We start from the raw sequence: 26,978 nt of genomic DNA, 5'->3' as shown, positions 1-26,978 counted from the left end.
TTAAATGTTGGTGCATCTGGTGTGCAAAACAATCCATAATTCTGCAGCCACAAAGTAAGGCTAACGTTAAATCCTTCCTGGCCGGCCTGTTACTCTGCCATTCTTCCACACCCTCGGGTTTGCCAATGTTGTTGCACTAAATTATACTCACACTGGACCACCGCGCCAGGGGGCATATCAGTAACAGTCAAACTCACCAGTGAAATACACAGGCCTCACATAGAGACAAAGAAAGTCGAAAATATGCAGTTCTTTCTCAACCATGATATCACTGGCACCAGCACTCTAATCCATTACCCTAGACGCCTACACTGGAAGGGATCTGTGGATGCCTGATAAACACAAACAGAAACAAAGCCTGAAGACTCTGCCCACATTTACTGTATGTTTTCCCTGCCATTATCGCTCGGCTCTTTAGTAGGAGGTAGTAGAATACATGCCATTATATACAACCCCTTGAAACAATTTGGGGTTACACGACCCCAAGAAGCCATTTCACGGGCTGCTACAGCACTTCGGGAGAATTTTAGGACTTGGCTCCAGTGAGTGTGGCGCCCTTTCTTCCCTGCACCACTGGGGACTCTCCATCTCTTCAAACTCACTCCTCTTGTTCCCCCTCTTTTGCACTGTTTTATTGCACTCGTCTCTGTTCTGACAAATAATTCCTCAAAGATAGCCTCAAGCGACAAACAATTGAGAATCTCCCCATTCTCCAAGGCAACCAATTATCCGAACACTTTATAATTGGTCAAGAGCCATTACAGATAGCTAATAAAAGTGGAAGTTGATAATAACTGTTCTGCTGTGAAGTGTCAGGAAATGAGGTATAGTTGTGGTTTGGATTTGGGAAAATGAGGTCGGGGTTCCCGGCTAAGGAATGAGAGCTAATTAGATCTCGTTTCCTCGAGCTCCGGCTGACAAGTCGCTGTGTTTCAGTCTTTTGGAATAAATGGGAACAGGTGTTGACTTGAGTGCATCTTTGTGTTGTCCACTTGTTTTCCATAATATCTCAAATGGTTTTAATCAAACATATTCAGTTTATTGTTACAGTAATTATACAGATGCAACAGCAGATCGGGGCTGAAATGTTTCCATTATGATGCTCTTCACAGTCTTTCCCAGCTTTCTGTAAAAATGTAATGTTCAAATTTCTATTTTGCACTGAGGAGAAAACCATCCAATATGGATAACTAGACAAAAACAGCACACAGGCTGAAAACATAATGGTGAAGATGATCTTTTTCCTAATATCAGGTGTTTCGAAGGTTAACCCTTTTACACCTTGATCAACATAATTTTTCTTTACTTGTATATAACCCCATCTTTTTTCTGTAATCTCACTTTAAATTTATAATTAAGAGAACTATAAATATACTTTTTGGTTTTGTTTTATAGTTTATTCTCTGTTTTTCTTTTTTTTTTCTTTTTTTTTTTTTTTTTTTTGCTTTTTTTCAGGTTGGTTGTTGTTTGTTTTTAAACTCATTTTTAGCTCATTTTTGGCCCATTTCTTGTAAAGTTTCTTGCTACCCTCCCATGGTTTAGAAAGGAATCAAACCAATTTGCTTGAGTATAAAAGGGTTATGCTGTAATTAGACACATTTTCTAAGGAATTAATAGATTGATGATCTGTTGAATATAAAAGTGAATATAGATTTGTGGTGCACACGTTCCAGCAGAGCACAAACTGTTTCAGCCATGAGTAACACAGTGGTCACATCCAACATTTAGTCCATATTATAGCTGATGACCACCCTCATTTACTCTCATTAGAACTTTTTTGGAATTCCTTTCAGCTCCTATGCATACTTTTTCAACTCATATTCAAAAACCCTCCCATTTATTTTAATTCTGTTCAGTTTCTTTAGGATTCCATCTTCAGCCCAAACACTTAAAACCATTTTTACCCTTTTTGATTACAGGGTACTTTACTTTTTGCCATTTCTTAGAAGTGGAAAAAGACGTATGGCTGCTCTTGACATTACCGGCTTTGGGAACAAAATGGGCTCAGAAATGTTATTGGCTATTTGCAGCTCATAAGGATAAAATCTTCAGAAACTTTCCTCCACTCATGAACTGTTCAAGTTTCCAAGTGTCGCAGAGATTGTTCAACTGAATAAGAAATGAAAGGAAATGTGTGACTTTGTCTTTTTGTCACTCACATTGTGAATGTTTACAATTTGGAATTTGGAATGGAGAAAGACTGAGAATGGTTTATTTTCATTTATAAAATAGAATCAGGGAAGGAAACCTGCCATAAATATAAGGTATACACTGCTATAATTCAATTTTTATTACAATTAAGACACATATACAGTATTATATAAGCAAATGTAACACACTACAGGACCATGGCCAGTATAACTAGCAGCTAGTAAGCAACTAAATTGACATATGGTTTGTATTAGTCAGGGCCGAACTGGAATAATGACAATTATTCAGGTATCTGTTTTTCCAAGTGTCTTTACTTTTAAGAGTCAGTAAAGTGCACTTCCATAACTATGGCTATAGGAATAAATACTTTTCCACATACCCTTAGTGCACTTTTGTAGTGTTTGTTTTGCAAAGTCAGTTGATCTGTTAGCTCTGATTTACTGTAAACATTTGCGTGTCATTTTGGGTTGATGGTCAACAGTTTTGAGAGGCTGTTGTTACCTACCATTGTTTTTCGCTTTGATTGAATTAAATTTAGTATTTATAAGAGTAGTCACTGCAGCCTAATCAGGTGGCCATTAGATGTCATTAATTAACATTTACTTGCAGCTTAGTGGTAGACAACTAATTTCTTTTCTGAACCTGTCTGTTCACTTCTACTTCAGTTCATTATTACATATATATCCCAGAATACATTTTTTTTTTGTTTGTTTGTTTTGCCCGTAGCACTAATTTTCCATAGCTAAAATAATAAATGTTTGACTTGCGGGTCCCAAACGTGGGTGTTTTTTTTAGCATCCTAACATTTTTCTCCAGCAGATTTTTAGGCACAAAAAGAGTGTTTTTTATTTTGTTTTTTACATAGACAGCATTGTGCCCGCAAATGATACATTTAAATTCAAAACATACTTTTCCTTACCATAACCAGGTCTAACCACACATTAACCACAGGATTGTTGAAATTTAAAGTTTCAACATATCCTCTGCAAATTAAGGTGCAAATATAACATATCTGTGGTTTGCAGAAAAGTGAAATGCCAACATTTTTTTCTGGCAATTGGGTTGTTGTGTTTGCAAGCTCCTTTAGCTCAATGACAAAACTATCTGCTGAAAAGATGTTTAAGATGACAGAAACATACCATGTCTGTGTGTAATGGTTCATGCACCCTTTAAACCAAACCAGGAAACTGTGCCTCATATCCTCAGAGTCGGCCTTTCTATTGATACCAGCGGTCTAGTTGTTGAGGTGGCTGTAACACAAGGTAGATGTGTGTACTATCCTATATATTCCAGTGGCTTTTTGGTTGCTGGGTGGGTATCCATTACACCAAAAAGTTTCACAGTTAAGAGTCTGATGTTACTCTGAATTCCAGTTCAAACGTCTTTTGAGGCAGCATCCACTGAGCTCAAGGTCCATGTTGTTGTTTGATGGTGTGTTTTTTGTATTGCTTTTACCAGGGGGCAAATAGCATCCACTGAATGCTGTAATAGACCTGAATGCAGTGTGGCCACAGCCATGTTTTGCACAAGAGGCAGGAGTCTAATTTTTTTTAGATAGGACAGCTAGCGATATCATCCTACGTGTTTTAACCAGAATGAAATGTGTTTGATCTCCATGGTCTCCCATAAGGAAACATATTTCTTTATGTATAAGTGGCGTGTTATTTCTCTTCCAGGTTTCGACCTTAAACGGATGAAAGTTATGAGTGAATGATATCTGCTGTGATATTTAACATCTTGGTCGTAGCTTCTTGAGGTGTAGCTGCGTAAACAGTACGGTCAGCGCGAAAGAGACAAATCCACAGCGCCATTGAATAATTCAAAGCACTCTGCCGTCCATTCATCCTGCCAGCTTTTAAAGCCTCTGACTGCACTATTGATCTGTGTGCTTTGGCTATACCCCATCGGATGTGTATTGAATAACCAAAATCAAATGAAAAAGGAAGTTGGGAAAAAATATAAGCTTAAGTTTTAAGCTTTAAAATGGATATAGAAGAAAACCATTGCAATAATATCAAAATCATATGTCCCGTTTGCAACTTTCTCAACTTATGTAGACCATGTGTTGTAATTCTGTAACTTTGAAATGAATCTAGGGTAGGTGTCATCTGTCCTTTTAATATTATGGGATTTGAGTCCCTTCTGAATATCCCTTAAGTACTTGAAGGCAACTGATTAGTACCACTTAATTATCTATTACAAAGCTATTAAGACCCCATTCCTAAATAAAAAAGATTTAATGGGGTTATTTCTTTCTTTTCTATGACAGACCATAAAAAAGAAGTGTTACATTAAAGTAAAGGATTCTTTAAATTTAAACTAGTTTCTGGATCATCCCTTTGAGGTCAAATAAGAACTTTTTACTAGAGCAAGGCAACATAGTTTAAAAATCAGGATACTCTCACTGTCTTCTCACCAAAAACGGAAAAGATCACAAAGTGTTAAAACCGCTGTTCAGATGCTTTGAGGTTTGACACAGTATTTGGAATGTGGTGTGTCTGAAGCGGCCTTATTGCCCCTGTTCAAAAGCATTTTAATTGCAGACAACTAACTGTGCTGAAGTGCACAAAAGGTAATGCAAATTACATCTAATTTGCATAGATTGTTTAATCAAATTACAACCCATCCCACAGAGACCAGTTCAATAGCATCCTTTGGCAGCAATGTCACAACAGTTGAAACGTTGATGTAAACAAGCAGGAGATGGTCTTTTCATGTTACCTCAGCTAATAGGCGCCATCTAAATCTTAAAGGGACAGTTTACCCCACAATTAAAATACAGATTTTTTCCTCTTACCTGTAGTGCTATTTACAAGTTTTCTAGATTGTTTTGTTGTGAGATGAGATGTCTCTTCTCTCCAGTATAATAGAAGTAGATAGCACTTGGCTTGTGGTGCACAAAGAGCCAGAAAATACATCTGAAAAACTCAACAGCAATGTGTTTTTCCAGATATCATGACCCAGTTACTCATGGTAATCCACAGACCTTGCTCTGAGCAGTTTTACATAGGAACTACTTTCTTTCTACCTAACAACACCACTAACTGTATAACAGGGCAGGAGGAAGCGTGCATCTACTGCTGGCACCTCGTACCACTGAGCAAGCTAATGTTAGCACTCATACAAGGAGGATTAATAGCCATTAATGGCCATTTTTACATAGAGATCACACTATAGGATCATTACAAAGTCTGTTCTTTACGCCGCCTTTGCATTTTTAAAACACAGAAACAAATGATGGCGGCATCATGTCGCTCCAGTGTGTGATTGTGCGATGTCACCATCCCTGAAACGAGAGTCATGACATGTCACACCAACAGCCTCTTGTGTGACATATAACATGAGCATCGGCAGCACTTTATAAACAGTAACAATGGCAATAACAATCATTTACCATCCCTGTTATATGGCGGTGATACAGTTGGTAGAGAAGAAAATAGTTTGTACATGAAACTGCTCACAACAAGGTCTCTGGATTATCTCAAATAACCAGTCATGACTTCTTGAAAGAGACACGGCTGTTGAAGTTTTCAAAGGTATATTTTTTGGCGTTTTGAGCACCACAAGCCAAGCGCCATCAAGTGCCATTGTTTTGGAGAGAGGGCAGACGGTCGATATCTCGAACACTCGGCAACTCACACCAAAACATTCTAGATTGTTAAATAGCACTACAGGTAAGAGGAAAAATATGTATTTTGATTTTGGGGTGAACTGTCCCTTTACCCCTCTTTTTTTTGCCCATCCCTTTATGCTCTCCTTTAAGTTGTGTTTCATTATCTTGACTAAATCAACGTCAAACTACACCTACATGTGCAATGCCTCTGGGACTCGGAGAGGAAGAAAGGCACTCCTCTGCAAACCCCAATACTTGGATTTTAAATATTTCATTACTCTTTTTTCAGCTTAACTTGCAGAAAAGAGAAATGGGGCGGTGAAAAGCATTGATAGCACAGTATGCAGCAGTTATGAGACAACAGAGTGGGTTGAGTGAGTGTGCCTGCAGTCTCTCCTGCTCAAAATCAAGCTGTGCCTAGCTAAAGTCTGTAAGCAGCGCGGGCTGATTGCCTGAGTGTTTCAATCGAGTCATTCCTGTGTGCGCTTTGACATTGATGCCAACAGACAGCCGACTTCTCCATGTGTAAGCAAACCAGGCTTTTCACCTGAGGCAGATCTTTGATGTTTAGGACCTGCAAATTGAAATAGGAAGAAACATAGGTGCAATACTCTCGATGTGGCTTTTACAAAGACTGACGGCAACATAAAATATTTACATCAATAAGTAAATTTGCTGAAAATCATGAAACTCTACAGACTGTTGTTGCACTGCTTTAAAGTTACAACTGATTAATTATTTTAACAAACCCGTCGCAGTTCATGGTTTACTCCTGGTAGTAATGCTTTTAGCTGACTTCTGAAATCTGCCAGATACACTGAGGTTGTATTTGATGACATGACACAGCATTTAAAAATGCATGGCTGTTGAAGGCCTCGTGCTACTCTGATATCCATTAAAGCTGCAGGTGATGGACACATGCACTTAATCTCTGATTCTCGCTGTTAGGCTAAAACACACGGCTGTGTATAATTTGTCCACAGTGGGCCCGTATTGAGCCATATACAACACATCCTGCTTAGTGACAGTAACATACAGTATGTCATATAATAGTAATATTAGAAATAAATTTATTCTGACCAGACCATTCAGGATAATCCACAGAGCTCACTGTGGACCGTTTTTAATAGTTTTCACCTTATATTGGCCTATTAGCCTAGGCTTTTTAGTATGTTGTGTGTTAAAGTAAAGAATGTAATTTTTTTAAGTGGCCAAGTTGGTTTCTACGTTTCTCTGTTGTGGTTATACCCCAGCTCAAAGTACACCGCTAATGTACATGTAGCCTTGTGCAAACCTAAGGTAACCATGTTAACTTGATTGTGGATTTTGTAAATTAATCTTATATTGGTGATTTTTCACAGTATAATGTGCAGTTATTCTCCATTATAGTCACCCTCCAGCTGCAACTACTACATGTAGCTACATGCTTAAGTCAGGGAAACATGTAAACTTGGTTGCTGATGTTGTCAGTTTCTCCCCAATTTTGGATCATAATCCTGCTGGTACATGTCTGATTGTGCTTGAAACTTTTATTAGTGATTCTTTCATGGTAGAAAATGGCGCTTTTCTCCAATGCAGTCACTCTTCAGCTGCAAGCATACTGCTAATGTACATGTAGCTTCATGCTAATGTCTGGAAAACATGGAACCTTTGTTGCAATGTTTTTCATTATTCCTGCATTTTCCCATCACATTCCCACCAGAACATGTTCACTTGTTTTTCAAAAGGTTTCTAGGTGATTTTTCATGTTAGAAAGAGCTGCGATTCTATGTTACAGTCATTCTATGGCTTCAATTACTACATATCAGTATGTTAAAGTCAGAGAAACATGAAATTTTGGTTGCTGATACCCTGATTTGGATCATACTCCTGCGAGAACATGTGTGTCGCTGACCATTAAAAATATGTAAGCATGTTCTAACTTGATAATGAGCATAATGTGTTATTTTTCAATGCAGAGAGCACAACAAAAGGAAGTCCAGATGCCTCCTATTGTTTCTGTCATGCGTGGAGAACAAAGGGGAACTGTTTAATGGGCCTCCATGTCACATGCAATCCATATTGTTTATAATGCAATATTAAATTACTGGGAAACGCATTCATGCATGAAGCACATGTGATTAATGTGAGAAGCATTTGCCAAAACAATCTGCCATGTCTTGTTGTTTACCAATTAAAAACATTGCTGTTAACTTGGCTGAGCTCTACCCAACACATTCAGGGCTGCTTTAAGAACTAATTTCCCATCATTTTTTCCATAAACACAAAATCACCACCATTTTGGCTGACCAGAGGTGTCTTTTGTGCTGTTAAAACATTTAGCAAAAGTGAGATAAAATGGAGGAGAAAAGCACTGTACTGCAGCTGCAGACTCACTGTCAGTGTCTATGTCAGGATCTGACGCCTCCATTAACACTGACTAGTTGATTAACTGTGAGAACAGTACACAGGCAGGTAATGTATTCACTGAGTCGATGGCAATGGCTTTAACACAAAAGTGTCACTGTCTGCACAGGTAATCTGTTTCAAGGAAGACGCATGCTGTGACTGGCTGGATGCATTTGCTGCTGTGTGGACTGCTTTAAAAACATTTTGCAGATAATTTTCTACATCGCTTCATGGCTTCAGACAAAATTGATGATTGATGTAAACCGTGCTATCCTCTTTATCCTGCCGTGACCTTTATCCTGTGCTTTAAGGAAAAAAACACTGATTAAACCCAAAGTTTCTGCAGGGTTTAATCTGGAGCGCTCTAAGCACCATTGAAACTAATTTCTGTTTGTTTTACAGAAAGTTTCACACTCACATTGGGCATAATTACCTGCTTTCCTTAATTGAATGTACTTATCTAAAGCTTTTCCCCCCTTGATTACTTATAGAGAGGAATGTTTTAAGAGCTGTTACTATATTTACAGGAAGTATGTGTTATAGAAAAGTTTGTTCTTTTTGCATGTACCAAAAATATATACTATGTCTGATCTTTTATTCAGAAAAAGACATTTATTGAGGATTTCATGTTTCTCCCGAGGCACATAACAGATTGTTGACAAAATGCAGTCTCAACTATTTGCATCAACGACATTTGTTCTCCCAATATATCAGTGACAGAATTTATAGAAAGTTATATTTGTTATGCTCATTCACAGATATTGATTTTTCATGCACAAACTGCACTATCATTCAAAGCTAATGGCACAACACCTTTGAATGACTTTGGAACAAGTCCATTCCCTCACTGTTTTCATCCCTGTGTCGATGCCGCTCTGGTTTTAAGTAATGGTCATGCTCCAGCTGGGGTCAGTGGGATCTTGTGGGTTTACCATCTGTACTGTTGACTTTGCAGTGCCATTGAGACACATGAGACAGTAAATCTGGGGTCAAACCAAAGACAGCAGGTTGTAATATAAAGAGTAGTAAATCCTCTCCCTGATTTAGAAAGTCATGCATGGCAAAATAAGGAATGTGACATTGTTAATGTGATTAAACTGCCGCTCTGTTGACATTTCATTTAGTGCGAGCAGCAGTGTTGTGAGCTGCCAGAGGCTCACAACACTGCTGAGGCCGTGGATCATGTCTCAATTTATAGAGTTTCATCGAGGAGCCCAGCAGGGTAGAGATCTCCACCCTGAGATGATATCATTCTATATGAAAGCACTAAAAGCAGCTTGAGATGGGAAACTGCAGCATCCTTGGCAATGACCCAGAAACTCCATGAGTCAAATCTGTACAACCTGCAGAAGTTTTACGCAGAGAGATGGAGTGAGAAACTCCTGGTTGTTTTCTGTGTTGTTTTCGCTGTGCTGTATATGTGAAACACACTGTCCAACTGTAAAAAACTATATCATCTACATTTTGTGCCTAAAAAGCATAAATATCAACATATGTATCAGCGTTGATTTCTTTAAATCATGACTATAATCTTTCCTAACCAAGTTGTTGGTGAGCTAAAACCTAACCAAACCTTATTTTGTTGTCTAAATTTTAGGACTTGTCGCTATAACGTCACAAATTTTTGTGCTTACATTATTTACACCTGTACATCTGGCCCAGGGACTAATATACTTTCTTTTAACTCATCTGAGGGTCAAATAACTTATTGGTTAATTTCTTTACCAACAGCCTTTTATCAAACTGTTAATCTTCAAAATGATAATTGAGTCCAACGCATTAAAAAGATTAGGTCTACATTTAAACTAAGATTTATTTATTTATTTATTTTACAACATTCGTAGTTATTGCAACAAATGCTCCAACTTGTTGTTTGTCCTGGCCCTCTTTCTCTGATCTGATGCCCTTACATCATTTAAGATTAAAGACAGTGTCTTGGTTTGGGTGAAAATTACCTTCTTCTTTATGGTTATGTGAGCTTCTCTTTATCGTGTTATTAATAAACACGTGGTTAAAGAGTCTCTACGCAAAAATCAAAGTTCTCAATTTGGAGGTGGCTAACAGCTAATGGTGTAAACTCCATAAGCAGCGCTAAACATAGCAACAGTCCAACAGGGTGGGTGTAATGCTTCAGCGATGCTGCCTCCCAGATATCAGCGGTGACGGTCATGCAGTGTGCAGTGCAAAGTCGCAGCGATTAGCTAGCCAGTCGGATATGCTCGCGCTGCTAGACCAGTTTACCACAATAAACCAAAGAGAAGCTGGGACACAACACACACACACACACACAGCTGCTCTGGATGCATTATTCCAATATCTTTTACAGATGATTTGTTGCTATATTAGTGTTCTGTATGTCACATACAGAACCTTTAAATTGCTTTTGGGTTAGTTTGTTCATCTAGAAAACCAAAATGTGCAAAACAAATGCTTAATACTAAAACAGTTTATCTTCAAATGAATAATTTATTTTAAAAATATATCTGTCTTATTATGTGACCACGCTGTGGGTAAGGTTTGGTTAAGTTCAGGCACAAAAACAACTTGGTTGGATTTAGAAAAACATTGTGATTTGGGTTAAAATGTCTTCTTTGTAAAGGTTTGGGGAGCTCCATCATTATGGTGATGGTAACAAATCCATGTTTAAGGTTAGGAGGACTTTTTGTGGTCATAATTTAAAAATCTTTGTCCCTAAGTTGGAAAAAGGAGACAAACAGCTGTCTACCATTAAAGAACAACTTTTTGTTGTCCCACTAATTTCCACCCCTCACCTTGACTTCCTCCTTTACTCCTTCCATAATTACTGTGGCCGCTTAAAGGATTTCTCATCAAACAAAAACACACAGTATGTTGCTTGGTAGCACGCTTAAATAATTCTTAATTTTTCTTGGGATGGGAAACTGAATCCAGAGTATTACTGCCAGAGACAATGCCCAAGTATACAGACACTCCCCCGACATTTTTATTTTTGAGGCCTGTGTCGAATGCTTAAATACTACAGGGATAGCCTAGCTGTTGTCTGTAATGTATAGTGCAACTAAGATCAGATAAGATGACCTACTAGATATGTTACATCAGAGGGCAAACTGCAGGTTTACCTGTGTAACAAAATGTATTATATGAGACGAATCAGTGGTGACTAATACAGAGGACCTCAGGATACAAAACTCTACTCTAATGTGAAATACAAAATGCTGGTTCCTACGATTTCACAAAGAATCAGAGGCTTAGTGGCCTCTTGAGGAATGACTATTATTTTTTATTACTATTCTTATTGCTGCTGTTGTCAGGGCTGCTCAACCCAGTTACATGTCTGCTGGTGCCACGGGTGGAATGATTATTCTGAATTTTAATCATTCAGACTGCCCACACTGGCATAGATCGAATTATTATTGATACACCATTTCATAATAAGAATTTATTGAGGGAATTATCCTCGGAGAAGGAGGGCAGAGATTTTTACTGCTGTTATGTAACAGTCATCTAAAGTTTAATATCAACATGTCACATTTTTCAGAAATCAATAGCAATGTGCTCCAATTCTGCTCTGAACAGGTCCAAACACTGACTTTGAGCCACAGAAGGATGAGGTGAACGTGTCAGGAAATGAGGCATGTTGTCACGCCAGCTTGAAGACGGCCAGGTCAATATCCAGGTGTGTGTTTGTCTTCAAATCTTGATAGCTCAATGATTGCAGGTTAAAGAAACAAGGTGATGGGGTGGTGACAAAATGGACAGCTAGTCTGTGAGGATTTATTGTGTTTTTACCGAGTGAGGAAGCTTCTGAGACGATAATTAGCCTGTAAATGAGAATTGATCCCCCTCTGCCAGCTGGTAATGTGAATGTGTACAAATATTTGGAGAGCAGGCCTGATTGGCTTCTGTATCCTGCCTCTACATTTGCAGCCAATCTCATTGGACACTGGTTTTAAATATCAACTGACTTCATAAAATGGCAGCCGCTGTAAAGCCATGCAAATAATTTCTTTCCTCGATGGCAGCACTCCACCTTTGCACTGCTGTAGAAACTGAAAACTGGAAGTGCTTGAGGGAATCATAATAGAAGAAAATGTAAACAAATTCATGAGACATGGGGGACCATCTGGTGTGAGAACATTAGGGATGTATGCTGGAGCTTTAGAAATCAAGAAGCAAAGGGTTTGGATGTTTTTAAATGGCTTAAAAATCTGAATAGATGAATAGTGTACTGCCACTATAAAGTTGTTTTTCCTCATCTCATCTTTGCCTGTTGGCATACATAAATATCAGCTGTCACGGTCGCTGAAACCATTTCATTTTTGTGTCTTGTCTCAGCTCATTAATTTATTTATTTATTTTAACATTCATTTTGAAAAAGCAACCACATAATTGTTTTTCTAGGCACGTCTCTTAAAATCAAGCCTTTACTTAAGGAAAGAATAAGCAAATATTTTTGTGCTAATCAATACCCTAATCATCGTGTGGATCCACAGCTTTAAAAAAAAAAAAGCTAAATTATGTCTCTAGAGTGTGTTTTAAATATATCTCAAGGTGCTGGGTGAGATTAGGTCAATCAATTTCAGTGATTTCTGCCCAAAAAAATCAATGGAATTAATGAAGAAATACATCAGTAAAAAATCACACCAGCACCAGTGCTATCCTCATTAGATTGCCCTGATGCTAACTGCTGCACAACTGTGAGTAATCAGCCTTTGTTTAAAAGTAAAAGATGTATGACTTTCTAATTTAACATCATTAAAGGCAAAATTTAGCTGGTGCTTAGTATCTTTTTTCCTTTCCTATAGCAATTTTACCTATCAGTATGATTGTAGGCAATACCCTCATGTCCAATATCAATATTAGCACAATGACCATCAGCCTTGTGAGCAGCGTGGCTCAAGGGATGGCAGTGTTGGTCTGCTGGTCACTTGGTCAACTACTTTGATCAGGACTTAAATATCCTAACATCTACTGGACGGATTGGCACAAAATCTTCATAGTTCCCAGACAGTTCCTAACTTGCCACCATGAGGTTTACATTTCGATTTTTGAATTATTGGATGGATTTCAGTGACATTTGGTAGATATTCATGTCCCCTTCAGGATGAATTGTAATGACTTTTTTGATCCCTTTTTTCTCTAGTACTGTCCTCAGGGCATAATTTCAATTTGTCAATTTCTTTGATTTGTGGCTTAATATATTAGTTACTAATATATTATATATTATATTATATTATATTTTTCCATCAGCCTGAGCTGTCGTTCATTTTTTTGTGATCATTAGCAAATAATAGCATGCTGGCATGGAAAGCTAAGATGCCAAACATGGTAAATATCAGCTAAATATTATATGTTGTCATTGGGCATATAACTGTGGCTGTATACTCTCCATCCACAACAAGAACGATAACTATGATGCTAACTTTAAGAGGCTGTTTTCATGCACTGTTTGCATCTTACAAATATGTTGACTGGAGTGAAGAGGGAGGTAGTATAAAGAGCAAAGAAAGTCAGTGTAAGGAAGCAGGTTGTGGTGGTGGATGGGTCAAACAAATACAGGACTTTCCCCCAGATGACCAGATCACGCAGCTTGATTAAGCCCAGCCATGATATTTGTCATAAGCCTAGCCTGACTTGTAGGTGCACTAATTAGTTAGATATTCTACGCACAGTTGTATGAGGATACACTGACTGTAAAGATGATGATGTTAGCTTCCACACTGATGAACAATGACATTTGTTAACAGCGGTGGCAAGCATGTGTTGTGTGCTCCAGCTTTGTCGGCAGCTGAGGAAATATTGATGACCTTTAACTGCTTTATGACTCTCTACCTTAATAATAATAATAATAATAATGACAATAACTACTAATTAGCCTGACTGCATCCAAGATGTCCTTCTTGATAGTACTGTATACGACTCTTTGTTTAATCAGGGGTGGGATTTTTGGACTTAAATGCTGAGTCTCTCCACAGTATCATCTTCCATGTTGAATGTAGCATTCTGAACAATCAGATGGATTCTTATTGGCTGCCAGTGTTTCTATTTTTCATGAAATTGTTCTACAATTTATCCCAACAATATTGTTTACCACTGTCATTGTCATTATAGTAGTGGTGTGGACCCATCCACTTGAGTTAAAATTATATTAAAACAATATATAGTTATTGGTACTGTTATAGTTATCATTTTTGGTGTGGAAGGCCCCTTACTACTGTTTTTCTTTTGCGCTTTGTGACAAAATACCTTCTATGGATGATCAAGGGCACTGAACACACAGTAGAGGAAGAAATAGCAAAAGACCTTGTGATGACTGCCACAATAACAGTCTTTTTCTCACGGTATAAAATGTAGATTTTTGTCCTTACTGGGGCATGAAAACTATAACATCCATAATGCATGTCCCTTCACAATATCACAGTGCTCGACACAAAACAACATCTTAAAAGTATTGAATCAATTCAACACAGTTTTATTTATTTTCAGAATTATAGCTTCAGTGTTGTGTTTTCATGGTAAATCCCAACTGCCTCTGACCAGAAAGCGAGTCCCTTTGTGTGACACAGCAGTGACTCATGGGAGCCTCCATGTTGTCTCATGTGCTGGAAGGCTGGATGATGTCCAAGCTGCTTAGCCTGAAGGCGGCCAAACTTTCTCTTTCTGTCGCCGCTGCAGGGTAGGCTGAGGATATCGGCTGGCATTAGGCTGACAGAACAATCCCTTTAAGATCTCAGGCAACTTTACAGTGGCCGCATGAAATCTTTATTATACTGACCTTTTCTTGGTTGTGCGTTTTATATTTATTGGTAAAGACCAGAACACATAAACTGCTGTGCTGAAATTAATAAACATCTGCAGTTCATCAGTCATTTTTCACCAGCTGACACTATCACTTTGACTGTTCAAGTTGAAGAAAAATAAAAAATCACTCTCCCACAGTCAATACTAAAGCTGTCATGGCACCATTGATTACTTCTAATTTAAATCGGCTTGAGCTACTCGAGGGTTTCTCTTTTCTCTTCATTGTGGCGTCAAACCTTTTGTTTTAGTCTGAGTAAATTTTAAGCCTCAACACAGCAGGACAGTGATGGATTGTTGGGTTGATGGTGAGATTATGCAGGTGAGACAGCTCCAAGCCTTTAATCCCACGCTCTTTTCAAGGAAACTGTGTGACGGCTGTACACTCTTTATTCTCTTCTGAGGATGCTTTTCTTTTCTTTTTTTTTACTTCTTTGTAAACTTTTAGAGAAAAGTCAGAGCAGGATACCAAATGCACATCTAAATGTTCAAGATTGGAGGATTGTAACCACTGTGGTGTAGTGACAGCTCCAACACAGCGAACATAAGCAAACCCTGTCGGTGTTTATGTTGCTCTCTCCGTTGTCCCCTCTCTGCTTTGATAATTTCACAGCAATGCTCAGCAGAATGAAATCATACATTTAAAAAAGAAAAGACATTTTTTCCCCTCCTGCCAGCATCCCCTCAGTGGGCCTGCTAGTGCACACTAATTAAATACCAGAAATTAATTTGAGTGAGACCTAACATATCGAGAAAGAGAATGCACAGGAGACAACCACACAGTAGCTTTTTGTCGCTGCGCTTGGTGATTACCAGCAGTGGTTGGGATTGCCTGCAGAGGGATTTGCAAACGGCAGGAGAAAGGGGGATAAAATAGTGCCAAGAATAAAAAAGGCGAGGCTCTCAGCAGCCTTCACTCATGACTGTCCTGAGAATTGACCACCTGGGCTTGGGTGGGCAAAGTGAGTTGAGTTGGAACTAATCCTGAACTAAAGGAGCTGCTCCTTTGTAGCCAGAGCATGGTAGATGGGGGATGTCTGCAATCTGGGGTCGGGAGAGACAGCTTGGTGGATTTGGTCCGCTCAGTTGTAAAAGTCAAGAGTTGGGGGGCACAGATAAAAACCATGGAAGCCCACTGGTCTGTGAACACACTGAAAACAATTGCTTTCTGCTTGTTTTTAAGGCATTTTTTTGATTTGCTTTCCTGTTTGTTCGTGTCACTTGGACTCTCCGGGTGTGGGGATTGCAGTGAGTACATGGGATTTTGTTGGACATGGGTGGGTGGGTTTCAGGGAATGGGCTGCACGAATGAGCTAATGTAGCGTGGTGTGCTCCAAATTACACTTAGCCCAGAATGGGAGTTAGCTTCGTCAGAATCAATTCTCCTATTCAGACCTTTCTCTCCCCTCAATTACCACACAGTTCCAGGTTGTTGAGGCTCTGTGAAGGTGACAGGACACACCATGGGAGCACTGTCCAGCTGTGATGAAGCACTAACAAGTCAGAGTGGAGCGTCCAGCTGTATTACACTCTGAGGAGTCGCATTGAGCACAACAATTACTTTAGAATGTACCAAAGTTATATTGCTATTATTGAGTCTGTGGACATCTGACCCAACTCAGTCACCTAAAAAATGATGGCATTGTGTATTTCTGCAAACCATGGATACAATACATTTGTATGAAATTAAATGTTTCGGCAATGCTGTTGTTAACAGGTTACGGCACAAAAACACTCAGACAGAGTTAGGAAAAGATCATGTTTTGGCTTAAAATACCTGCTTTTGGGGCATAATCCTGGCAGGAAACAAGGATGTGTTGGTAAATAGGCAACTGTTTGCTAATACATTAACCATGACAGCTTAACTTTTTATAGCTAATAACGAGTTATTTATTAACAAAACAGTGGGCATGCCAAAAAATGGAACTTAGCTAAACTATATACCCGTTCAACCCTTTTGAACACATTACTATAGCTTCACAGCAAAATTTAACATACATTTTATTTTAATGCTGCTGAAATTTTACTCAGGTCTGACATGAACTGAAATGGATATTTACCTTTATGGCCAGATGAATGGATTGAGCATGAACAAGCAAGAGTAAAAAGCAGCTGTGTGCATATATTTGATAGCCTCTAAAGCTTTCAGCGTGTCTTCACTGTAGGCTGACGGGGTAATCCAATAAGAGCACTGTCTCAACACAGTGAAATGCTGAGGGGGAGTAAGGCACTGTGCCTGAGGGCCTCTGCCTCTGTCTCTAATGAGAGAAGAGGGAGGCGGATGCAAGGTCTCTTCTTCACAGACAGAACAACAGGCAACTGGTTAAGCCTCCTCTTTCTGCTCGGCCTATACCTAGCTACCACCTCTGCTCTCCTCACACACCATCCGTCTCCCGGGTTTCAAGCTCACTCCTCCACAGAGGAAAGACTTAGTCCTGCACACTCACTGTGCCTGCTTGTACCTAATTTAAAGAGCTGCTGTGTGGAAGTTGCCCAAGCTGCCCCCCCACCCCCTCCTTTGTCTGGAAGCTTATGATTGTCTCAGCAAGTCAACTTCCATACCTGAAACAGTGCATGCTCCTGCAGTTTCTGACTGCTGCAGCAATATCCCTCAAGCCAGTCAGTGGAGCTGTTTTCAGTGATGTATAAGACACAATCTAAAGCCCGCAGCTTTAATTACACTCGGTCTGTCTTGAGTATCATAAGCAACCAACCACTAATTACCACAAGTGCTGGTGCACTTTGCTCCTGCTTATAAGGCAGTATAAAAAACGCAACTGATGAGAACAGACCAAGAGCTGCCCGGACCCACTGATGAGGGGATGCAGAGAGGGAGCTTTCAACCCCAATCCCTGGGCGTAAATTACGTAACAATATAGTAAAATATTCATGACACACCATGGGGACGGAATCCTGCCTGCTCTGAAGTGCTGAGCAAACACTTCGCCCTCAGCCACTCTGAGACTGTGAGCAGGATAAGGAAAAGCCCAAAAGTAAGGAGCTGAAAAACAATTGCGAGCATAAAGCCAGCTATCATCAGGAAACAAATTCTTGTCCTCATGAGGACAGCAAGCAGGTTTAACAGCATCAGGTCCAAAAGCATACTGGTGGTATATTTTGTTTTTTGTCTGCTTTCATGAGCGTGCTCTTTGTGTTTATTAGATCATCAAATAACCATGAAAATTTGATGAAGCAAAAAAAAAAAAAAAAAACACACCAAAAAAAAAAAAGGCTGCATGAAGAGAAACAAAGAGCTGCAACAAACCAGCAGACCTACTGATAAGCTGTTAACCCTTTAAAACCAGAGCAAATTGGTTTGATCTCTATCAAAAGCACGGGGAAATGGCAATGATCAACTCGACATGGCCTAAAATTAAGCGGGAATTAAGTAGAAAGTTACAAGAAAGTTCCCTGAAAATAAGCAAAAAAGAAAAGTCAAAAACAATCAAAAAAATTATCAAAAAGTTTAAATATATAATTATGAAATTTCTATATATTGTTTTTCTGGACATGCTTCCATATGTGTGTGTGTGTGTATATATATATATTATATATATATATATATATATATATATATATAATATATATATATATATATATATATATATATATATATATATATATATAAGCCACAACCACTTATTTGCACATCTCTTAACATCATTATTTTTGTTCTAGATTGTCTTCAAAACAACCTAGAGACTGCATCAAATGCAAAATAAAGGTTCACCAGTATCATCATCATCATCGTCTCAGTTTCAGTTTAAGCCCAGCAGTTGAGGTCAGGAAAACAAATACAGGTTGAAAGGTTGTAAGAAGCCATGTCAGAGTTTTGAAATCATTAGAGGGAAGTGGTGAATGGCAAAACCGCTCCTGCCACTCAACAGAGTCCTGCTTATGGTTTTATGTGACTTTAATGATGGAGAAAAGAGCCAAGCCTGCTGAGCTGAGCCACGCCAAGCTGTGTGAAAGCACAACCCTTGTGTTGAATACTCTGTATCATTACAGTCAAGCACATGGGATTGTATGTAATTGTAGCAGATTGGTTTTTGGTGGGTCTTGGTAAATGTTACACTCAGGAATTCAAAAAGGCCACATTGAAGGCTTGTGACAAATGTTTAGACGGAAAAATCCACCCGAGGAAAATTCTCGTTTTGCTATAAGTCATCAGTTTCATTTTTAACTTATGTCCTGTGAGTTATTTTATCTTGGATATACCCTGTCTCCCTTAACTCTTCTTCCTCTGCCTCAGTTAGTGATTTCCTGCATTTCCCGCAATACATTTGGACAACTGCCAGACAATACGCATAATTTTGTTCCCAACTCACTTGAAGTTCATGCATTTCCATCAGAACCAGGAGAAAATGAAAACTTTGCCAATTTTCTGTCCAATACGCTAAAACATCATTCCAGTTTTCATTATAGCAGTGGTAGAGACTTTAAATATGTCGTGGGTTTTTGTGTTTTGCAATGCTCAATTGGCAATTTGTTGATTCTTGACAGAGTCACTTATTTCTGCAACTGTTGTCTCTTGAACTTGTGAGCTTGTGGTTACGACATGGGAAGAATTTCTCATATTATATTTGGTATTCAAGTGGTTAAGTAGTGAGAATACCAACAAGGTTACCACTGTTGGTATCTAGTTGCCACCAATTCTAAAAATTTAGCAAGCAGGTAACATAATGTAGGAAATGCAATGGCATGATAACAGAGAAAACGATAAGGCATATTAAATTACTAAGAAGAGTCTTGATTGTCTGAATAGCATCACATGGGTTTTTTTCACATATGCAATTGGTCTGAGAGTTTCTTGGTCTGTAAATTAGTGCTAAAAATGCTGCACCAGTTCGAGTGGACATGCTTCCGTCAAATTTTGATTATTGTTTTCAATTTATCGGTTATGGGTCTGGGTCCGGACCTGGGGGACGGAGAGGGATGACAAGCTAACAAGGAGGATACATTTTGGTCATTTTGTTGAAAAGGGGGACAACATCACCTACTGGCAATAGAAATTTAAACTGATGCTATTTACTACACAAGGCTCATTTATCTAAACAGTCACCTGATCAAAGTACCATTATTTAACCAAACAATCCAATCAAGTAGATTGGAGTGTAATGCAAAAACAGAGGATGGTGGATTGTGGAGATAACAAGTTAAATTAAGCACAGTGGGAACATTTTATCTACTTGTTTACATTATTAAATTTGTTGGCATGAAGATTAAATCCTGAAGAGAAAATTGCAGAAAAAGGGGCACAAATTAACTAAAACAAGGGGGTGATATGCATCTGGTTCATGACAGTAAATTGAAGCACAGGGTCTGACTCATACATATGCAAAATCATCTTGTGACTTGTGCAGGACTACTATTATTAAAAATATTAAACCAAGTATTATTCTTTTCACCTGGGGCCACTTCTGGGCCCCATACAAATCCCATTTCCATGGCTTCTTGTTTCCCTATCAGTGTGATTCATGAAAAATCGTTCTGGCTGTCGTGTGCAAAACAGAAGATAAGTCGATTAAAGGCTTTTAAAGCTTCCCAGTTCTCTGCAATGCTTATTTGAAATATTACAGGAAAGAACATCTAAAGAAAAATTTTTCAAGGAAGGGTGCCACCGGTGTTGTAGGTGGTTCTTCATTTATATTTGCAATTAATGGTATCTCCTTGGCATTTTGTGTAAAATTATGAAAAAAAGCACTAAACAAAGAAAGAACAAACACAAGCAAGGAGGGAAGCCACACTGACCTGTTGTATCTGTTAGATAAAGTATTTTCAGTTCAGGGACATAGTGGGGCGTGTGTTTTTCCAGCATGGTTGATGAAGCATTTTTTAGTGAAATGTAAGCTGTATAAACAGATTCACTGTTCATTTAGCTCAGGGGTAGGTAATCTTCATTGTCAAAGGACGCATTTCCAAAAAAATCTGTCAGGTGTTGCATAATGTACTTTAGCCTTATAGTGAGGGTAACACAGCCTATTAAGTCAAAGTTAGCATTTCAACATTACTAATAGGTCTAAAAGACAATTAGTTATTTTTTACAAGTTGGCTACTCCGCAGTGGGCTATTAATGATTATTTGGTATTTTAATTTTGCAGCTTTATTTTGTTTTACTGATCTCGGATCTTAAACAGAAAATGTCTTAATGTACTGAGATCATTCCCCCCGGCTGCTCTAGGTGTCATCTATGAAATCTTTCCCAATTCATTCTCTACAGAGCAGATCCAGACTTTATACCTGATGACATCACATATCTGAGTTTAGCACTCTAGTTCTCAGATTTGGAATATAGTTGGTCATGTTCACTTATTTTTGTTGTCCAAAAGAATAACATGAATGAATCTTGAAAATGGTTCTCTTTTAAATTCTTTATTTTTCTAAGAGATTTTTTCTTTTTTGAAATGGGACTTGAAAGCTAGACAACACTACTGAGTTCAGTAAAATTTAGAGGAAAAGGCGCCAGGCTGTGGACAAAACAATAATCAGTTGATGAAATGTTAAAACTTTTTTTTTCAATTTAGTGTACATGCTACACATGTTTGCCATTGGGAAATGTAAGAAGGCCTACAACCATGATAAATTAAAATCAAAATATTAAGAATAAACTATTTAATTCCATGTATTTTTTTGAGCTGCAGAATGACAGATTTAACTGATTGTAGATATAAAGAAAGAAAGGTTGAGAAACACCCTGCTGTTGTACAGTAATCACAGTGTTACATTTTTAGACTGGAGAAACCCTTGTGTGCTCTGGGTTTTTCAGGTTAGATTTTTGAAATAGCAGCACTATGACCAACCTGCTTGTTTACCATTCACATTTTCTGCTGGGTGCACTGTCATGCCACATTAGTGCTCCAAAACAAACCTGAAATGTGTCAGAAATGTTTCATCATCCACTGACTCAAGACTTCCCCATACTTTTTAAAGCTGAGAGGATGTGAGCTGTTCATGTAGAGACTGAACACCCTCTGATTTTTCCCCCATCCACCATTGGAGGTGGATGCATTTGCACATAACTCTATTACCTAAAAGCTTGTTCTTACGCTTTTCCCTCCTTCCATCTGATCCCACAGCTGACGCAGAGAGTCAGACAGGAGCAGCTCTTGGTTATTCTGCTGCCACGCTGTGATATGCAGAACATGCTCAGCTAATGGCTGCTCACCCAATGCCTCTCAGAGCTTGTATCATGTCACGGACATACTTGAGATTCTAAGATTGTACCCGGCAATGGTACAGTCATCCAATGCTTGCGTGACCATCCAAGAAACTGTAAGTAAAGGAAATTGAAGCACAAACTCTCGAGTTTCCTGCTACGTGTGCAAGTTCCAGATTTCAAAGTGTACGTGTCAGCTATCTCTTGCCATGAGTGGTTTTGAGAGAGATAGTTTTAGTATCCATCTTTTGAAATATAGTGTTTCCTGCTTGGGGTGAAGTGGCAGCATCCTGTAGCAGTCTCCTATGTCCCTCAGTGGGATTTGCCGGTCGTGCTCAAGGCCCTCTCAAGCAGGCTGTTCAAGCCCACTGGGCAGATACCTTTTAGGGCTGTTGTCCATCAAAAAAAAGGATCCCTGCTTGCTCTGACCTAAGCCTACAGGGAGAACAACTTTCTGTCCATCTTAGCTATCAGAATCTGAGTCGCATTTTTCTCACACAAAACTCATTCTTTCCCCCAAAAACACAGAGTCTTGGATGGAGCAACTCAATGCCCTTTAGAGAGAGGGAGGGAGAGAGAGAGAGAACTAAATCATTTGCTCCCACTGCAGGATTTGGCTTGCTATTTGGAACACACAACAACTCATTGGCAAAATCCTGCCCAAACAGAGGCTTGCCAATTAGCTGTGTGAAGACGTCTCACAAGCCTGTGAGTGGACAGAAACTCCTCCGGCGATTTCATGTGCCCTCCACAAGAAGTCTGGCAGCACTGACAGCCTTGTGTGGTGGAACATTTGGGGTTGGGTTTTTAGCCTCTCGGGATGCACGCTCAACAGTGTCTCGAGGCTAATGCGGGGACTCTTTTTGCTGCAAGCTGTGTCTTCTGCAGGGATGTAAAGGTGGCATGGATGGAGTTGTTTATTTCTGACTTTTGGGTCTTTTTTTATCGAGGTTTGCTGAGCAGTGTCACTTGTCTCCCACACCCTCTGCTTTTGCAGAAAGTGATTGTGGACTGGTTGTTGTTGACCTGTTGTCGAAACACCTCCCACAGACTGAGTGCATATATAAAACTGTTCTGTGCAGGATGAGAAAATGTTGGCATGTGACATAAAGTGGTGGGGCAACATAGTGACCAGCCTTTGTTGTACTGAGCAATGAGACAGTTTCTGACAATGTGAGATACAGTATGTCACCAACCATCTATTTTTTTAGTGGTACTTATAATAAGAATGTGCATTTCCTGATGGTGAAAGTATGTGACAGGTCCATGCACGGCACCAGAAGATCGATTCCACAAATTTTTTTCCAGCAACGATGCTGAAGTGTGAAAGTTTCATAATTTGACACCGGAAGATAATTAGTGAGTCCCCTGATACAAGAAAGATTTTAGACCAGAAAAAAAGGTAAAGTAAAAGTACCCATTGGTTTGTGGAATGACTTTTTGAAGCTTTGAGTTCTGCATTTTGGCCATCATCATGCAAATCACTTTTTCCTGAGCAATGATGTGTGAGCAGGCAAAGTGTGTGTCCTTGTATTTGCAAGTGTCTAGGACGTGACTATTTAACTGCAATTTGCGACCGCGGAGCACCAGTGCACCTTGCAAATGTTATTGACGTATGAGCAAGAGAGCTGTTCATTTTTTCCAACTCACAGTGAAAACATCCTCATGTTTAAAAGCGCAGTGGCAATTTTCTTCTAACTGTTAACATCCAACTGTTGATTGAAAGCAACAAATTCACAAGAAACTTCACAGATCAACAAGGTGAATCAAAATAAAAGCACCAGTGGTTTCACTTTGATTAATTTAATTATAACAAAATTTTATTTATATTTATTATAACAGTGATATATTTAACTTCATTATTATTATAGTACTATATTTAACCTTTATTATAACAGCCTTTTCTTTACTTTTATTAAATAGTATTTCATTGACCTTTATTATAATAGTACATTTGAAACATTATTATTATAGTATTCCATTAAACTTCTTTATAACAATATTTTATTCAACCTTCTTATAAAAACAGTGTCTTTTTTCCTCATCTTTATTGTAACCATAGTCCATTTAATAATATTGTACTTCAGCAGTCTACAGTAGTTTGGAGGACATTTTTAAAAATCAAGGCATATTTAGTGTATCGCGATATAGTTTAAACATACTGCGATCTTATTTTTAAGCCATAAGGCCTCCATAATGTCTCATGTGTTTTGTATCATCTGATCAGCTCCTCTGATTGCTCTTCAAACTATTTAATATTAACTGATAACGATTGGCGGCTGATTGATTGTAGTAACCTTATCTGGGGGTGCTCAGTTTATAGTCCTTGCTTGTCCTCAACTTTTGCTTTTAATAGTAGAGAAAAAGCCAGTCGATTGCATATGGGAGCTACACTCATAATGCATATAGGGGAAACGCTGCCTTGGTTTGTAATGGCTGGATACAGATGCCAGCCTTGTGTTACGTAGTTGGTAAGACTGTGACATGTCGATCATGCTTGTGATGTGGCATACTAATCACCCTCCAGCCCTCTGCTGAGCAGTTTTACAGGCCCAGGATGGTGGCAGGCAGGTGAAACACAATCACTTTAACAGCGGGTGAGCCATGCTTCGTCTTCTATAGGGCTCTTTTCAAAGATGAAGCCTGCATGAACAGAACAATGGCTACATATTGTATTTCTTGCTGTTTGAACATCAATGGAAGCTCTCGCTATATTCACTGCCACTTCACTTGTCGCCCAAAGCTAAATGGATAAGGAACAGGGAAGGTAAAATGAATATCCATGATACTTTATATTCAGCCTCTGTAAGGTTAAATAGATTCATGAGTGGGCACATATGTCCCTTTTTTAGTCATTGGATTCATAAAAACATGTTTGTCAATCCTGAAGAGCCCGTAAGAGGTCCTCACTTGTGTTGGTAGAGCAGGGCTTACACTACATAACTGCTGTATTCCTACTGCAGCTAGTCTGCTATGAATGTTGGGATATTACAAAAAAGAGCCAACCTGTTTTGACACAGTCCTTACGCTCATTAGTTCGGTTGTGGCCTGTAGTTTGGTTTGACAGCCTTGAGCAGGTATTACAAAAGTCCTGTCATATACTGTTTATGTGTTGTTCTCATTTGCACATAATATTTGCATCTGCTGAGCCAACACAACGCTGAGGCTCATATTGTGCACTATATTCAACAGCAGTAGCAATGAGCCCATGGTGTTATGCATGGCTTCCCTGAATTAATTAGAGGAAGGCAACACTAAGGAGTCTTGGCAAATTAATGTCATTAGTGAGGAGAATTATGGTGTAATGATCAGTGCATGGTATTCTGGACAGTGGAAGAAAAAAGTCTGAAACTAATGTGGTTTAAGCTTCTGAGGAATATACAAAGGTCAAAAGAGAAACAATAACAACACTGAATGAAAAGTGTGTGTGTGTTTGTGTATGCATGTTTATTCCATTAGAGTTAACTTTGGACACAGTCTGGTGATATGGAAACAATGTCAGATTAAAATGCAAAGTTTCCCTTTCATATTGTTTTCAACTAAAAGTCTGATCTCCAAAAATATGTTTTAGGGAATATTCTGCACAGTGCTGAACCAAGTGCATTCTGCGGCTCAGGGCTCTTGTCAATTGACGCCTGTTAAATACATTGTGTCTTTTCAAAATACACTTCCATTTTAACAGGTAATGTACAGTTTCTGCTCGTTAGGTGCATAAAGTCTGTCAGAATGAACTTATGATATCAGTAAAACACCTCCTATTTAAGTTTATGTGCAACACAAGCATAGGTTTGAAAAATTATTGGCTCTACATTCATATGTGAAGCGAACAGCGGGCTCCCGGGTAAAAGTCCAGGGTTTGCTGGACTCATCCATCTCACCTCCCGCCTGCCCTAGAGGGACTTTCAAGCTCCTTATATGTCGTTTTTAGCTGCGTTTCAAACTGATGTGAATATATATGTTCTTGAAAAGTCATGGAAAAGTTTTGAAATGTCCCTAAATATGTGCAGGAATCATGAATATATCTGTACACTGCAAGCATGTTCAGAAGGAAAAAGTAAAGTAAGAGGAAGAAGCTGAACTGACCTTGAAGAGACGCAGTATGTTGGCTACCATGATTGACACAGAGCTGGCAGATGCACCAATCACTCCCACCACTCTCTCAGGCTTAGTGATGATGGGCGGCCCTCCACTGAGACACTTGACATCAGTTGAGTCCTTCTCAATCAGTGCCTGAACGAATGTCAGCGACTGCTCCAGAGCATGGGTGTCCCGGGAGCAGGTGTCCAGGATGCGCGCCCCCAGAGTGATATTAGGCAGCAGCTCGTTGTCATTATTGATACGATCCAGGGCAAATAACATGGCCTCCAACCTATGGATCCCTTTCTCCTTCTTCAGCTCCCCACATGCTTTGCCATCGTTTCCCCTGGCGTGCACCGGGAACAGCCCACCCAGAGAAATGTCCCCATCAATGCGTATTGAATTGAGGTGTGTGTGGCCTGGCATTTTGGGCTTGGCTGCCAAGGCGATCGAGAAATAACAAGCCAGCAGCAGCACCCAGCAGCAGACACCTCTGTTGCAGCCAATCCACGCTCTCTCAAAGCTTCCTCGCAGAGTCATAATGAAAGGCTAAATCTGCATCCAAATACAAATTCAAGTCCTTTGAAAATGAAAGAGGTGTGCGCACATACACCCACAAACACATACAAATGTCCTGAAGGTTAGCCGCAATGTTTTTCAGAGCACAGTCGTTCTTCAGAAGTCTCTTCTCATGGTTTCTAGCTCTGACACAAACTGGGTAATACTAATTATGCAGCCCTCGCTCTCTTTATCTTTTTCTTCTCTCCTCTTGTCTCACTCTTTTCCTGCACCTGAGAGCAGTGGCTACATGCAGAA

The 26,978-nt window shown here is 39.1% G+C and overlaps 1 protein-coding gene across 1 annotated transcript in view; it reads right to left on the bottom strand.

The window, feature by feature from the left end:
• Positions 1-26,702, bottom strand: part of LOC121946929 (metabotropic glutamate receptor 4-like) — a 165,192-nt gene extending 138,490 nt beyond the window's left edge. The window contains exon 1 of the mRNA XM_042491761.1: positions 26,169-26,702. Within this exon, the coding sequence (XP_042347695.1) occupies positions 26,169-26,702 (534 nt within the window). The remainder of the gene's footprint in view (positions 1-26,168) is intronic.
• Between the last annotated feature and the right edge of the window lie 276 nt (positions 26,703-26,978).

The sequence above is a fragment of the Plectropomus leopardus genome, chromosome 8 (genome assembly GCF_008729295.1).
Source record: "Plectropomus leopardus isolate mb chromosome 8, YSFRI_Pleo_2.0, whole genome shotgun sequence".
Classification (NCBI taxonomy): Eukaryota; Metazoa; Chordata; class Actinopteri; order Perciformes; family Serranidae; genus Plectropomus; species Plectropomus leopardus.
The sequence above is the reverse complement of the archived record's forward strand: the minus strand, read 5'-3'. Positions and strand labels throughout refer to the sequence as shown.